Source organism: Propithecus coquereli, unplaced genomic scaffold (genome assembly GCF_000956105.1).
Source record: "Propithecus coquereli isolate 6110/MARCELLA unplaced genomic scaffold, Pcoq_1.0 Scaffold77, whole genome shotgun sequence".
Taxonomy (NCBI): Eukaryota; Metazoa; Chordata; class Mammalia; order Primates; family Indriidae; genus Propithecus; species Propithecus coquereli.
The window spans coordinates 9,490,793-9,506,262 of NW_012153840.1; the positions used below are offsets into that span (position 1 = coordinate 9,490,793).

The window sequence follows — 15,470 nt, forward strand, 5'->3', positions numbered from 1 at the left end:
TGCTTGCGCATGCGCTAGTGCATGTGCTCATGTGTCCTCATGTGTGTGCTCGTGCGCGTGCTCATGTGTGTGCATGTGTATGTGCTCATGCGTCTGCTTGTGTGTTCATGCTTGTGTGCACGCATGTGCGCATGTGTCCTCATGTGTGTGCTCGTGTATGCTCGTGCGTGTGCTTGTGTGTTCATGTGCGTGCTCGTGTGTGCTCATGTGTGTGCTCGTGCATGGGCTTAGTACGAAAGGGTGAAATTTAGGAATCTGTGGAGGAAAGCACGCAGCATCTTGCCGGTGTGCTGGCTGCTCTGGGCGCCAGCTCGCCCGCGCGAGTGCGCAGCTGTTTCTGGAGAGAGTGGTGGATAATGTGGGCTCAAGTTTAGTGTCAGGAACCTCTTGCTTGGAGCAATTTGGAAAAATAAAACAACAAATGGAGGCTTAGCCACAAAATGTGGCTGACAGTTCTGCTTATGGTAGCAAGGGAACTTTTTTACCAGCAGGCGTCCTGAAATTCTGCCCGGGCGGGTGTTCTGCGAGTCTCCTACATGGAGCAGAGGAGCTGTAGGGTGGGCCTCCAGCTGTCCCCTGGGGAAAACCATCTTCCCAAGAATACGGGGGATGATGTGAGCTCAGCCAAGGCTTTAGGGCCATCCTGAGGCCCCCCGAGTCTCAGAGACAGCACCGTGGGGGTCCTTGCGGAGGAAGGGGCTGGGGTGAGGCTGATGGATGGGCTTCCGGGCCTCAGCTCTGGGGCAGTGGGCAGGTGACATTGTTGTCCAGGAGCACCTGGCTCCCTTTGTTCTTATACAAGGCACCAAGGCTCAGTTTGGGCTAGCCATGAATTTAAAGATAAATGCTCCGTAAACATTAGTACAGTGGCTGTTGGGTGAGGCAGAGTTGTGAATGCCATGACTGAAGTTGGGAAGTGCCGGGGGGAGGTGTTCTTACCGGTGGTGTCCTGACACTCGGGGTGATTCGTGAGTCAGTGGATGTGTTGTGAGTCATCTGTGACTGGTAACAGCCGAGGGGCTAACAGTTCCAAAAGAGTAACTTAAGGGAGCAATTCAGGGTTATCCTGGAACAAAATCGTCCTCTCGTTCACCTGCGGCTCTGCTCCCCTGGGTGGGGGCGAAGGGGCCCAGGTGCCTTTGGAATGGCTGTGTGTCCATGGGGGCGGGCCGGCCGCGGGAGGGGCCCCGCGTGGGAACATCTCAGAACTGTCTCGGAACAGGGGCTTTGGAGGCCTCCCGCTGTGCCGGCAGGCAGCGTTCTCAGCTCGGGGAGACGCCCAGGAGGCTGTGTGTACCACTCGGCAGCCTTCCACGGCAGGACCCCAAAGTCCAGCTCCAAGGGGCTCAGGCAGTAAAGGGATTTGTGGGATGGGGACCGTGGGAACTGAGAGGCGGGGGGCCTCTGGGTGTGGCACCCCGTGGTGTCATCCAGGCCTGTTTCTCTGCATCTTTTGCTCCGTGGCTCAGGCCGTGCACCCTTGTGGGAGAATGGGTGCAGCAGCAGCTGGGGGCCTCTTGGCACATCCAGCAGGAGGGAGGGCAGGTCTCCTGTGTCCAGGTGTCCAGGCAGGAGACCCAGCATTCCCACTGCTTGGGCTGGGTCAGGTCACATGACCACCCCGACCAGGGACTTTGGCCCAGGAGTGGTGTGTGCAGATTGGTGTGCTGGGTCAGTGCGTGGGGGGAGGCAGCTCAGGGCAGCCTGGAAGCTGTGAGGTGTGGGGGGAGGAAGGCAGGGTGTGCTGGGTGCCAGCAGCTGCTGACACATGGCGAGGTGCCCTGTTCCAAGCGCCTGTGCTAAGTCACTCTCTCCTGTGGGGCAGGTGCTGCTGTTCTTCCCATTTCACAGATGGGGAAACTGAGGCAGAGAGGTTAAGTAACTTGTCCACCTGTTAGCACTGGTAGGTGGCAGAGCCAGGATTAGAACTGGCCCAAGGCCATAGCCAGCACCACCCCATCTGATCCCAGCCAGCCTGGGCCGCATGGTCATCCGGTCGTCTGACCCCGGGGCTGGCTCGAGAGCTCACTGTATGCCCCTGGGGTGCCCCCTCTGCCTCAGTGTCCTGTCTGGAAAGTGAAGTGGTGGGTGAGGGACCCTCTCAGGGCCCCGCCCCCAGCTGGGCCACTGTCTCATGCCTCTGACCCAGCAGGGTGCACCTTCCTGTCCCTAGAACCCAGCAGTGGCCTGTCCTTCATGGGGGCTGCAGCTGGGGGTGCCTAGGGAGGCTCATGTCTCTCTAACATGCCGGAGGCAGCCCCGTAGCTGCTCCCTCCCCAGGGACATTTCCCTCCTGAAAGCCATCTTCCGGCCACCGTGCTGTTCCATTGCCCAAATTCCCCTCACCTCTTCCTCCCAGAGAGTGAGTCCGGCTACCCCTGCCCTGGGGTCCTGAGCCAGTCGGGTAGCCCCGTCTCAAGACGGCGGCCTGGACTTGGGGTCCGGCTTCCTGTCCCACAGCTGCTGGTTTCCCTTTCCAGAGGTTCTGGACATACACACGACCCCGCCAGACCCTGACATTAAACATGTGGCCTGGCACCCCTGGGGCTGGCGTGTGACGAAGGGCTGGCAGGGCAGCCGTGCTTTGGGATGTTCTCAGTGGTGAGAACTGCAGACATGACCCTCCTCCCACGCGGGGCTGGGGGTGCGGGTCAGACCCCCCACTCTATCTCCGGCCTCCGCCTCCGCAGGAGCCCAAGTCCTCGGGGCAGCTCATGGCCGAGTGGGGCCTGGACGACGTGGACTACCTGTTCTCGGAGGAGGACTACCACACGCTGACCAACTACAAGGCCTTCAGCCAGTTCCTCAGGTGGGTCAGGGGCTGGGCGGTGCTTCCCTGACGGCCTGCACTTCCCCTGGTGGCACCAAGCCAAGGGCAGGGGCAGCAGGACAGAGCCCTGGTTCCCGGGGCAGGCGTGGGTGCTGCTGACCTGGCAGAGCTGGCAGGAGGGGGCAGGACCCCTTTTATTGTAACAGTCGGGCCTTCCCTCATTGGGCCTGTCCCTGGGCCCTTGAGTCTCTTTCCCTTGGGGAAGGGGGTTCTAGCCTTTCCTGGGGGTCTTCAGCCACCATGACCTCTCTCCCCAAGGCTGCCTGCACCCACTCTCTGACCCCTCGCAGGGTCTGGAAACCCAGTGAGAAAATCGTGTGGGTGGGGAGCGGGAGCGTTCTGGGGGCAGACTGTCATCTCAGCTTTGTCCTCTGCCCGCCCCCTCCACCTGGCTTCTCTAACCAGGAACCTGGGGCAGTGCCACGGGTCGCGGGTGTGGGAGAAGAAGGGGGGGCCCCTCCGTGGCCCTGCCCTCACCCTCCTGCCTCTCCCCCAACAGGCCACTCATCGCCAAGAAGAACCCGAAGATCCCCATGTCCAAAATGATGACTGTCCTGGGTGCCAAGTGGCGGGAGTTCAGCGCCAACAACCCCTTCAAGGGCAGCTCGGCGGCGGCAGCTGCGGCGGCAGTGGCTGCGGCTGTAGAGACGGTCACCATCGCCCCTCCGCTGGCTGTCAGCCCTCAGCAGGCGCCCCAGCCTGTGCCTGTCCGCAAGGCCAAGACCAAGGAGGGCAAGGGTGAGGCTGTGGGTGGGTGGGCACCGAGCCCTGCCTGGAAGGGGCCCCCCAGACCCTGGGGGAGAAGCCACGGGCCAGACCCGGGCAGGGAAGGGCAGCTGGGGACCTGGTGCCAGTGTGACCCTGGACTGACAGGTCCTTTCTTGGCAGTGACGTAGCATCATAGCTTCTGCCCCATCTTTGGGGGCTGGTGGATGGGCCGGGTGCAGTGGCTCACGCCTGTAATCCTAGCACTCTGGGAGGCTGAGGCAGGAGGATCGCTTGAGGTCAGGAGTTCGAGACCAGCCTGAGCAAGAATGAGACCCCATCTCTACTAAAAATAGAAAAAATTAGCCGGGCATGGTGGCGCATGCCTGTGGTCCCAGCTACTCGGGAGGCTGAGGCAGGAGGATCCCTTGAGTCCAGGAATTGGAGGTTGCTGTCAGCTAGGCTGACACCACGGCACTCTAGCCCAGGCAACAGAGCCAGACTCTGTCTCCAAAAAAAAAAAAAAAGGGCTGGTGGAGATAGGGGAGATGATGTGGGCAGAGCTTTGGAGGGTTTATGCTGGGCCAGCCCAGAAGGCCCCCTGGACTCAGGCGTGGAGGAGGGAGGGGAGGCCTGCAGCGTGGAGCTCTCCCGCCCCAGGCTTCTGGGAGATGGTGGGCTCTTAAGTTTGAGGCTGTACCGTTCCCGGGGAGGAGGCCCACGCGTAGCCTGTTGGTCCTTTTGTCTGAACACCCACAGTGTGCAGGCTCCTTCTCCAGGTCCTCGGGGCAGCATGGACTGTCAGTCCCTGCCCCTCCAGCTTTAGGATCCAAGAGACAGGCCAGAGATTTGAGTGGGGGCGGGGGTTGGGTGTGGTCAGGGCTGGCTTCCCAGGGCGCTGCTCTGGGCCCGGCCTGGCAGGAGGTCCAGATCCCAAACCCGACTTGGCTGTGGGGTGTCTGGGTGTGAGTAGAGAGGCAGCAGAGGGCCCCTGTGACTTGCTCGGTGGAGGTTTCTGGCTTCTAGGGGGTGGGGGCATTGATCTCCCAGGGCTGTCGATGGTGGGATTGCCAGCAGCTCAGATCTGGGTTTTGATGAGGGCCGGGGGGGCACTGGGGACCCCTGGCTTCGACCCTAAGGAGCTTTGGTTCCTGGGATGATGCTGGGGCGCCGTGTCTGGCCCTTTTCCCGGGTCTCTGAAGGGGGCCTGGTGGGGATCAGAGCCTGCCCTGTCTGTGTCCTGCTCTGTCCTGGTCAGCAGGGTCTCAGGAGGGGCTCCTGGCCTATCCCCACCTGCCCAGCGTGCCTTCCTCTCTCATTTCCTCTTGGGCTCCAGCTGCTGCGCTATCGATTCCCTGAGCTGCCTATTCAGAGCTTGGAAAATTGAAATAGATTTTCCGTGGCGCCACCGAGGGTGCAGCTGGGCTCCCGGCTCCATGTCCCTGCGTGTGGTGTGGCTGGAGGAGGGTGTGGTGGGGGGACGCCTCTGCAGGGCGTGGGTTCCTGCCTCCAGGCCCCTTCTTGCTCGGCCTGGCAGCGGGAGAGGCTGCTGGGGGTCATTATTCCCCAGGTGCCTAATCGCCCTGTGGCCAGCTCCATAAAAGCAGCTGCAACCCTGCTGGCCTTTCCTGGGGTGACTAGCAGAGGTGGGGGCGGCCTTGGTGGTGCCAGCACTGCCTGGGCCTAGGGAGGCTGGCAGGTGGGAGAAGGGCTTTCGGCCCCAGGACATCTCTCTGGGGCCCAGGCGTGGACTGCGGGTGGGCAGAGGTGCCCTTGGTGGCCCTGCTGGCTGTGGGTCTGGTGGCTCCATTGGGGGCAGCTCTTTTCTGGGGGTGGGGACAGTATAGGGGCTCTTCCTAAGGGAACTGGCATTTCTCCAGTCATGGAAAAGGCGCAGTGCAGTGGCCAGAGAGACAGACTCAGGTCAGGGTCCTTCTCTGGCTTTTCCCTTTCCTTGTTGTGTGATTTTAAGCAAGGTCTTCACCTCTCTGAGCCTCAGGCCCCCCATCTGAAAGGGGTGATGGTAGGAGTGACCCTTTCCTTATGGTTACGTGAGGGCTTAGTGACATCATGGTGGCCGATCAGTGGCACTGCTGGCTATTGCTACCGTTGTTTTTCAGGGCCTGGAGTGAGGAAGAAGATCAAAGGCTCCAAAGACGGGAAGAAAAAAGGCAAAGGGAAGAAGGTGGCCGGACTCAAGTTCCGCTTCGGAGGGATCAGCAGCAAGAGGAAGAAAGGCTCCTCGGTGAGTGTGTGAGAGCGTGTGCACGCACACGTGTGTGTGCTCCTGCATGTGTGCATGTGTGTGCATGCGTGCCTTCATGTGTGTGCATGGGATGGAGGAGGGTGGGGTCATTCTCCCAACCTAGCTTGGGGCAGGTCCTGCAGCCCTCCCCTACTCTTTCCATTCTACTTGCAGGCCTGCTGGGACTCAGTTTCCCCCATTTGTCTGCTGAGGGGTTTAGACTCTGGGCAGGGAGCTCTCCTGCCTGCTGGGAGCTCCGTCCCCGCTCCTGTAGTGCATAGCCACTGCTCCATCTGGCCAGCAGGCAGGAGAGTCACACACCCTTGGGAGTCTTGCAGGGCCTGTTGGAGCCGGTTGGATCCCTGATTACCTCTCTGTGCTCCCAGGGCCAGCTCTGGGCCCAGGCTCAGACCCTAAGCCTGTGTCTCAGCTGTGGAGGACCCCTTCTCTGTGCATGGGAAGCATTTACCCTCTTCACCCCCATAGGGCAGCTGTTCCCCTCACCTCACCCAGCCCTGCAATGGGACAGAGACAGGAGCTGCTATTTCGCCTCTTGGCAGCCCATTACACAGCTGTAATGGAGGGCAGTGTGGCGTAGAAGGTGTGGCCCGCCCCGTGCTGGGGTCCAGCTCAGCTCAGCAGATATTTGTTGAGCAACCAGTAGGTGCCAGGCCCTCTCCGCTCACCATGGTGGTGGTCCCTGCTCCTGCAGTGCTCATAATCTGGCAGGCATGTTCACTGGCAGAGAGCCAACGATGCATCGCACAGAGCTGGCACATAGGCTGTCCAGTGGGTCCCATGAAGGAGAGATCTGGGAAGCCTCCCTAGGGGAGGTGTCCTTAGGGCTCCCCCCTGAAGGATGTTTAGGAGTTTGGCAAGATGGAGGTCAGGGCCTGGGGAACAGTATGGAGCAGAAAATGTGGGAAGTGTCCGAGGGCTGGAGAGCAGGGCTCAGGGAGTGTGGTGGTGGGACATCAAGCTGGACTGGGGGGCGGGGCTGTGGTATAAGGTTTCTAGCTGGGTGGGGGGACGAGGAGAACCACAGGGAGCACTGTGTCTCTGGAGCCTTTTCTGTGCCCTGCCCCACCCCACGCTGCCCAAGCCAGCAAAGCCCCTGGGGTGGAACCCTTCGGGATGGACCCCTGTCCTCCCCCAACCCTGCACTCACAGGCCCCTTCCCCCCTGCAGAGCGAGGAGGATGAACGGGAGGAGTCTGACTTCGACAGCGCCAGCATCCACAGTTCCTCCATGCGCTCCGAGTGCTCTGCAGCCCTGGGCAAGAAGAGCAAGAGGAGGCGCAAGAAGAAGAGGAGTAGGGCTTCCTGTCCGCGGGTTCTTGGGCCCTCGCGGGAGGACGTGGGGGGTGCAGCGCCTCCCCTTGGGAAGCAGGGGAAGGGCATCCTCATGCCTTGGCCTCTCTGGGTCTCCGCCAGGCAGTTCCCCGGTGCTTCCTCAACAGCCCTGGTCTCTACTGCCAGGGGAGGGTGTCCTGTCCCAGTGAGGAACCTGTGGTGTGAGCCACCCAGGCATTTGCGCTGGCAGTGTGGGTACTGGAGCAGGAAGTGCTGCTTCATCTCATCCACCTCCCCGTTCAGTCACCCACTCACTTGACACCCACCCTCGCCCTCACCTCCTTCCCGTGCCCCCTCCCTTCTTTCATCCATCCGTCCATTTGTCCATCTGTGTGTTCATCCACCCACGCTCCCACCCTGCCTGCCTTCTTTCCTTTTACCCACCTCCTGTGCATCTTCACCCTTTTACTACCTTGGGCATCCCCCCATCATGTGTTCGCCCCATTGATTCATCCACCCATCCACCCATCCATCATCTGCCAAGCACCTGCTATGTGCCTGTCTGGCCAGGGTGGTGGAGACCCTTGTGCACTGGGAGTGGGCACGAGGCCCTCCATGACCGCCTCTCCCCCTGCCCAGTTGACGATGGTGACGGCTACGAGACGGACCACCAGGACTACTGTGAGGTGTGCCAACAGGGGGGTGAGATCATCCTGTGTGACACCTGCCCGCGGGCCTACCATCTTGTCTGCCTCGACCCCGAGCTGGAGAAGGCTCCCGAGGGCAAGTGGAGCTGCCCGCACTGCGTAAGCGCTGGCAGAGCTCGGGGCTGGGGGTGGCCTGTGCCTGGCTCCCTGACCCCAGTGCGGAATGTCACCTGGGAGCAGAACAGGGGGAGGGTCGTGTGGGGGAGGGAGGGAGGCCGGGCCCAGTGGAGGGGGACCCGGCCCTCAGTGCCTCCACTTGGGCTCCCCGCTCCAGGAGAAGGAAGGGATCCAGTGGGAGCCCAAGGACGACGACGACGAGGAGGAGGAGGGCGGCTGCGAGGAGGAGGAGGACGACCACATGGAGTTCTGCCGCGTGTGCAAGGACGGCGGCGAGCTGCTCTGCTGCGACGCCTGCCCCTCCTCCTACCACCTGCACTGCCTCAACCCGCCGCTGCCCGAGATCCCAAACGGTGAATGGCTCTGCCCGCGCTGTACTGTGAGTGCTCCGCCCGCCCCGCGCCGCGCCGAAGCCCCGCCCCTCCCCGGGAAAGCCCCGCCCACAGGGGAAACTCCGCGACAAGCCCCGCCCCCGCCGGCTCAAGCCCGCCCCGGCCAGGTTATTCCCACAGAACTCCGCCCACGCCGCTCGAGGCCCCGCCCACCAAGCTCCGCCCCACACTTCCCTCAGGCCTGCGCTGCTTCCAAATCCCCTGGAGACATCAGTTCCTCAGGGAAGCAGGAGCCCAGACTGATGCGGTGATCATGCTGACACCTCAGCCTCTGTTTAGCGGGCGCTTGCTCTGCACCACGTGCTGTATGTTCCTTTACGTCGCTGAGTGTTCCAGTACCAGGCATTTTATTCCCACTTTTAGATAGAAATTGAGGCTCAGGGAGGCAAAGTCACTTGCCTAAGGCCACACCATGGCAGCACTGTCCACTCAGACCCAGGTCTCTAGAGCCACCCTGGACCTGGCTCCTGTCCCGAGGCTGGGGGTGGAGAGGCGTGTGTACTGCAGGGAGAGGGGAGTGCCCCCCATGCCCCCAGCCTTAGCCCCCAAGTCACGGCAGGCATTTGGAGGCCCCATGCTCTGAGTTGCCTGCCCGGCCCTCCCCCAGTGCTGGGTCCCCCATGCCCCTGGGGCCAGGCTGTGCTGTGGTTAGCACTCCGTCATCCCGTGTGCCTCTGAGTGTGTGTTGTGTGGTGCACGTGTGCGTGTGTGCACGTGTGCACATGCATGTCCGTGTCTGTGTAGGGGTCTGGGAGGGCCCTGCTGATGGGTGCAGCCTTCTGTGCTTTCTTGGAACTGATGGGCGGTCCCGGGATGGGAGGGGAGCAGGAGCTGAGTTCCTCCCAGGGCCCTCCCCACAGGGTGTGCATAGGGGCGGGGCAGGTGGGGCCCTGTGGCCTGGGAAGGAAGGGTCCCCTTCCCCACTCTCCTCAGAGCAGAGCCAGTGGAGGAGGCTCTTCTCCTGCCCTTCTGTCTTCTCCCCCTCCTCTGCCGCTCAGCCTTCAGCATCACTAAGGCCAAAGGAAGGCTGGTTTGGGGCTCTGTGGTGTGAGTGGCACACTGAGGCCTTCCTGTGTGATTTGACACCACAGCAAACTGGGAGGTGGAGGAAGGGTGGACCCATCTCAGACGAGAAGATGGGCTCAGGAGGCCTGTACAGGGTTAAGAGGACAGGTGGTGGCAGAGCTGGGACCTGCCCTCCCCGGCAGAGCTGCCTCCCTGAATCTGTCCTCCCCTCCCCTGGTCCAGCCAGGCTCAGAACTGCCTCTTGAGGGGCGAGAGCTGCTCCGACCCGCCTTGGGGCCGCGTGCTGAGTGTGCAGATGGTGATGTTCATGGCTGCCGCATTTCTCACCTTTGCTCACTGGAAGCCTGGCAGCCATCAGGGTCCCGAATTGTGTCTCTGGTGCTTGGGTGCAGCCATGCCTGGGTGAGGGCTCGGGGACAGGGCTGCTGTGTCCCTGAGCTCCACGCAGTGGGGGGTCATGCTCAATGGGTGCTTGTAAGTCATGACATGATGTGACCTTTTCTCAGGGGGCTCTAGCAGGGAATAGAGCAGTGGGGAGACCCACAGATAGGGCGAGTCCAGAGTCTTGGGCTCTGCTCCCCACTCTGCTGTCCCCCACATGGCTCACAGACCCCCACTGGCCACCTCTTGCGTGCACAGCATGTGTGTGGACTCCTGAGGATGGGATGGCTGTCATAGGGTCACTGACATGCTCTTCTGACTTGGGGACAGTGCAGCCGGTTGGAGGGCGCCTGTGTGACAGCCTGCTGTCATGAGAGCCTCTGGATGGGGCCCGGTGGCTAAGCCCTGAACCGGGGGTCCCTCCTCTGTCCACAGTGCCCCCCACTGAAGGGGAAAGTCCAGCGGATCCTACACTGGAGGTGGACGGAGCCCCCGGCCCCCTTCATGGTGGGGCTGCCAGGACCCGAGGTGGAGCCCGGCATCCCACCGCCCAAGCCGCTGGAGGGCATCCCGGAGAGAGAGTTCTTTGTCAAGTGGGCGGGGCTCTCCTACTGGCACTGCTCCTGGGTGAAGGAGCTGCAGGTGAGGCCCTTGGGCAGGTGCGGCTGTGCTGAGGCTCAGTGCCTGGTGGGAGCCTCTGGGCCCTCCGGGATTGGTGGGAAGGGGCTGGCACACGCTGTCAGGGCCCCCGAGTGAGGGGCATTGTTGGGAGTTGGGGAGGGGGAGACTAGGGGTGAGGACCTGGGCTAGGAGCGAGGGTGCTGGGTCGGGAGACGCGGGAGGCTGTGGCCCCCTCCCTCCGGTAACTTGGACCTCACCCCGAGCAGCTGGAGCTATACCACACGGTGATGTATCGCAACTACCAAAGAAAGAACGACATGGACGAGCCGCCGCCCTTCGACTACGGCTCTGGCGATGAGGACGGCAAGAGCGAGAAGAGGAAGAACAAGGACCCCCTCTACGCCAAGATGGAGGAGCGCTTCTACCGCTACGGCATCAAGCCTGAGTGGATGATGATCCACCGCATCCTGAACCACAGGTGCGTGTCGGGCAGGGGCGCCCTGGCGACGCCGCAGGCGGGCACCCACAGGTCTGGGGCACATGGGCTCCTTCACTCTGTGAAATGGGCACAGGGCAGGGTGCCGGGGCCCTTCCCTTGGGGCTGCCATCCGGAACCGTGTGTGGGTGCAGTGGGGGCAGCAGCAAGAGGCCCGCGGCCCCCTGCTGGCGATTCGACTGTTCAGCCGGAGGGGTTGTCACCTGCACATGGGCACACTCGTGCACGTGCCCACACTCATGGTGGGAGAAAAGCTCCAGAGTCACACGTGAAAGTTTCACAAACGGTGAGACTTGCACAAAGTAGGACACTGGGTGGGTCGGGACGCTCGCGCCGAGTCAGGGCTCGATACTGGCGGGAGGGTTCTGAGGTCCCAAGTGGGCCTGAGGCGTGGGGCTGTGCACATTTCCCCCACGTTTATGACAGCAGCGCGCGCGACTGAGCACCGGCTACCCCAAGAGATAGGCGTTTGATTTTGCCTTTGTTTTACTAATATGGGAATAGGTACAGCAAGGTTAAGTCACACAGCCAAAAGGTGGTGGAGCTGTGATTTCAACCCAGTGCTTTCTGATGGCAGGACCTACTTTCTTTTCTTTTCTATTTTTTTCTGTTTTTGAGAGAGGCTCTTTCTCTGTCCCCTGGCTAGAGTGCAGTGGCATCATCATAGCTCACTGCAGCCTCCAGTTCCTGGGCTTAAGCGATCCTCCTGCCTCAGCCTTCCAAGCAGCTGGAACTGCAGGAGCCTACCACCATGCCCGGCTAATTTTTCTGTTTTTCATAAAGACAGGATCTTGCTGTGTTGCTCAGGCTAGTCTTGAACTCCTGGCCTCAAGCAATCCTTTTGCCTTGGCCTCCCAAAATGCTGGGATTACAGGTGCGAGCCCTGCACCAGCCAGGACCTACTTTCCCACCCCGCAGTGCCCCAGTGACAGCTCTTTGTGGCAATCTGGAAATTGCCCGGGTGGCTTAGTTATCAGAAGCTGCAGGAGGCCGGGACGAGGAGGCCCGGGGCAGGAGGCCCGTTGCTCTGGCTTCGATGTGGCGGGCAGTGGGAACGCCTGCTGATTCTTGAGCTCAGGTGCTTGAGAACTGGTGGTGGCTGAAGGTGGGCCTTGGGGTGGGGCCTGGGGTGCCTGCTGTGTGGTGGCAGCTTGGAGCTTGCACCCCTCACCCTGAGCCTTGACGTCATGGGCTGTGCCTTTGAGGGTCTCAGGATGGGCGGCCTGTCCCACTCAGCGCTTCCTGCCACAGGCAGCTGTTGGGGAGAGCAGAGTTCAGAAGCTGGGCCAGGCGCTCAGGTTCCAGCCCCGGCCCCCTCTTCTGGGCTTTGAGGCCCTGTGGACAGTGCGCAGTTGTAAGGGCTCCAGGAGCTTGCCAAAGCCGGCTTTGGGTGGTCTTCGGTAAGGGGGGGCAGCTGTAAATTTGAAAAAGCTGCCACCTGTGGCTGTGGAATGCCCCCTTACCCCCCAGACCTCCCTGAGAACGACCCTTCCCAGGGGAACCTGAGCCCTGCATTGACCCGACCCACAGTTTTTTACGTGTATTAAGTTGCATGTTAAAAACATAAATGGCAGTTTGTCTGTCTGCCTCCAAGGTGGGACAGGTCAATCTCCCTCAGATTTACTCCCCAAAGTCTATGTAACACCCAGTTATTTATCAAAAACAACCCATCGGGGTCCATGTGATGAGGGGTTGGTTTTGCTCTTAGGGTCCTCAGGTTTGCCGCGGCCTCTGCTCACCCGGCCTGTTTGCCCGTTACCTCCATGCGGGGGAGTCATGGACCCCAGCCCTGCACCCCTTCTCTGGCCTGGCTGCCGATCAGCCCAGGTGGGGTGGGAGGCCTGAGGACCCTCACAGCGGCCAGAATCCTGGGCTTGGTCACTGGGTCACTGGGTCCCTGGGTCCCGGGGGTGGGGGTTCTTTGGACGAGGCCGTCCCACCTGCAGCAGTTGCATCCTTGTCCGCTTTGTGGAGACAGCCCCTCAGCTGGGCTGGGCACTGCTCGAGTCCTCTGGGTTTTTTAAGTTAGGAAAAGAAGTCCATGGGTAGGAGAGAGACTTTCCAACTTAGAAATTCAAGATTCCCTTGTCCAGACCCGGGGATGGGATGGGATCCGTCCCTGCAGCAGAGGCTGGAAAGGACGCTGGATGCTGGCTCTTTGCCCCTCTGTTGGCACAGCCTCTCGGTGTCCCTTTCTGGCTCTGCCACTTACCAGGTACTCTCACCACCCCCTCACTAGCTGTGTGGCCCTGGGCAGGCCACTGCACCTCTCTGGAGCTGCTGCCCTGGCGCCCTCCTCATGGTGGGCCCGGGATCCAGGGGGACCATGACGTGAGTGGTCTTGCATCCTGTCGGGTGCCTTCATCAGACCCACGTGTGGCTCCTGCCCGAGTGACCCGCCCCTCCCCCGCCACCTGTTCGCTGTGTTGCAGCTTCGATAAAAAGGGGGATGTGCACTACCTGATCAAGTGGAAAGACCTGCCCTACGACCAGTGCACCTGGGAGATCGATGACATCGACATCCCCTACTACGACAACCTGAAGCAGGCATACTGGGGCCACAGGTGGGCTGCGGGGACCAGGCTGCTGGGCGCCAGCCGCCGGGGCTTGCTCCTGGCCAGAGCTTTGCTCACCTGCGTCCAATGCCTTTTCCCAGGGAGCTCATGCTGGGGGAGGACGCCAGGCTGCCCAAGAGGCTGGTCAAGAAGGGCAAGAAGCTGCGGGATGACAAGCAGGAGAAGCCGCCAGACACGCCCATCGTGGACGTGAGTTGGGGGGTGGGGGAGCCGTGGGTGGGATTCCCAGGGCTCACCACCCTAGGCTTGGCTGTGGGGGGCCCTCATGGCTTGTGCACCCTGAATCGTGCCCATGCAGGCCGGGGCAGCAGGAAGGGCCCACTCACACCGTTCTTACCTGGTAGGAGCCTCTGGGTGTCTGCCAGCACCTGGCCCTGGGCTGGCCCTGAGGGACAAGGGTTAATGAGCCCTAGGCGCCTGTTTCAGGAAGTGCACCCTTTCCTAGGGGCCCGTGGCGGGTACACACAGAACATGGTCTGGCCTGGGACTATCAGATGCTTGTCAGACGCCAGGGAAAGGCGAATGGGTCTGGTTCATTGGGAGGACTTCATGGGGGAGGTGGCCTGGAGCTGCAGGATCAAAGAGGCAAATGTTCTGGATTAAGTGGAGGTAGCCGGTTATGGCAGGCATTGTGTGCCCCAGACATGCATTCGTTCTGTTGTTCATCGAACAAATATTGAATAAGTGTCCACTGTGTCCTGGGCACTGGATGGGGCTTGGAGGAAGCAGTGAACAGGACCGATGTGGTAATGACAGCCTGGGCTCAAAGTCAGAGAATTCAGCAATCGGGAACTTGCCCTGATAGAGCAAGTACAGGGCCGGCCGCCATGGGAGGACATTGTAGGAGCATCTAAGCCAGGCTGGGAGTCAGGGAGGGCTTCCTGGAGGAAGAGGCATTTCAGCTGAAACCTGAAGAAGAGTTAGGAAGACAGAGAGGGGTGGGAAGAGCATTCTAGGCAGAAGGAATTGCACATGCAAAGGCCTTTCAGATGGCCTCCCGTGGCCCAGGATTTGGGGTGCGCCTGAACCTCTGTCTCTCCTGCAGCCCACAGTCAAGTTTGACAAACAGCCATGGTACATCGACTCCACGGGTGGCACGCTGCACCCATACCAGCTGGAGGGCCTCAACTGGCTGCGCTTCTCCTGGGCCCAGGGCACTGACACCATCTTGGCCGACGAGATGGGTCTGGGCAAGACAGTGCAGACCATCGTCTTCCTCTACTCCCTGTACAAGGAGGTGGGCAGTGGGGGGCGCGGCTGGGGCGGGGCAGCTGGCGCTGGCCGCGGGCAGGTGGTCTCACTGCATGGGTCTCGCTCCAGGGCCATTCCAAGGGGCCCTACCTGGTCAGTGCACCCCTCTCCACCATCATCAACTGGGAGCGTGAGTTTGAGATGTGGGCGCCCGACTTCTACGTGGTCACCTACACGGGGGACAAGGAGAGCCGCTCTGTGATCCGCGAGAATGAGTTCTCCTTCGAGGACAACGCCATTCGGAGTGGGAAGAAGGTGTTCCGCATGAAGGTGAGAGCCCCTTGTCCCCAGGGAGGACCCTGGAGAGGCGCCCTGTCTGGCATGGGCGGGGGCCACAGGTACCCTGCAGTCCCCGGGGGCCCCTTGGACGGGCTTCCCTGGCGGACGGGCTTCCCTGGCAGGCGGCCGGCGGGTGACGGGCTTGCTGTAGTAGCAAAGCTACTGCGTGTGTCCTGGGGCTGCCCTAAGAAAGTCTCATAAACTGGGTGGCTAAAAACAGCAGAAAGGTGTTCTCTCACAGTGTGGGGCCAGAAGTCTGACACCAAGGTGTGGGCAGGGCCGTGCTCCCTCTGAAGGCTCTAGGGCAGGGTCCTTCCTTCCTTCGTCCATGCCGGTGGTCGCAGGTGTCCCTGGCTTATGGCTGCGTCATTCCAGCTTCTGCCTCTGTCCTCCTTTGCTGTTGTCCCCTTCGCGTCTGTCTCTCATCTTCACCTGGGTTCACTCGGGATCTTACTGCGTGCTGGGCACTTCTCACACCTAGCTCTTCTATTTATTATTTATTTTCTTTTTAAAAATGGGGGTAAAATACACATAATGTAAAAAAAGTTTTTT

The 15,470-nt window shown here is 61.1% G+C and overlaps 1 protein-coding gene across 1 annotated transcript in view; it reads left to right on the forward strand.

Moving 5' to 3' along the window:
- CHD5 (chromodomain helicase DNA binding protein 5) overlaps positions 1 to 15,470 on the forward strand; it is an 81,327-nt gene that overhangs the window by 17,870 nt on the left and 47,987 nt on the right. The window contains exons 4-15 of the mRNA XM_012662557.1: positions 2,691 to 2,809; positions 3,330 to 3,568; positions 5,656 to 5,780; positions 6,969 to 7,092; positions 7,712 to 7,878; positions 8,054 to 8,275; positions 10,131 to 10,337; positions 10,583 to 10,794; positions 13,245 to 13,376; positions 13,469 to 13,577; positions 14,434 to 14,625; positions 14,709 to 14,909. Of these exons, the coding sequence (XP_012518011.1) occupies positions 2,691 to 2,809; positions 3,330 to 3,568; positions 5,656 to 5,780; positions 6,969 to 7,092; positions 7,712 to 7,878; positions 8,054 to 8,275; positions 10,131 to 10,337; positions 10,583 to 10,794; positions 13,245 to 13,376; positions 13,469 to 13,577; positions 14,434 to 14,625; positions 14,709 to 14,909 (2,049 nt within the window). The remainder of the gene's footprint in view (positions 1 to 2,690; positions 2,810 to 3,329; positions 3,569 to 5,655; positions 5,781 to 6,968; positions 7,093 to 7,711; positions 7,879 to 8,053; positions 8,276 to 10,130; positions 10,338 to 10,582; positions 10,795 to 13,244; positions 13,377 to 13,468; positions 13,578 to 14,433; positions 14,626 to 14,708; positions 14,910 to 15,470) is intronic.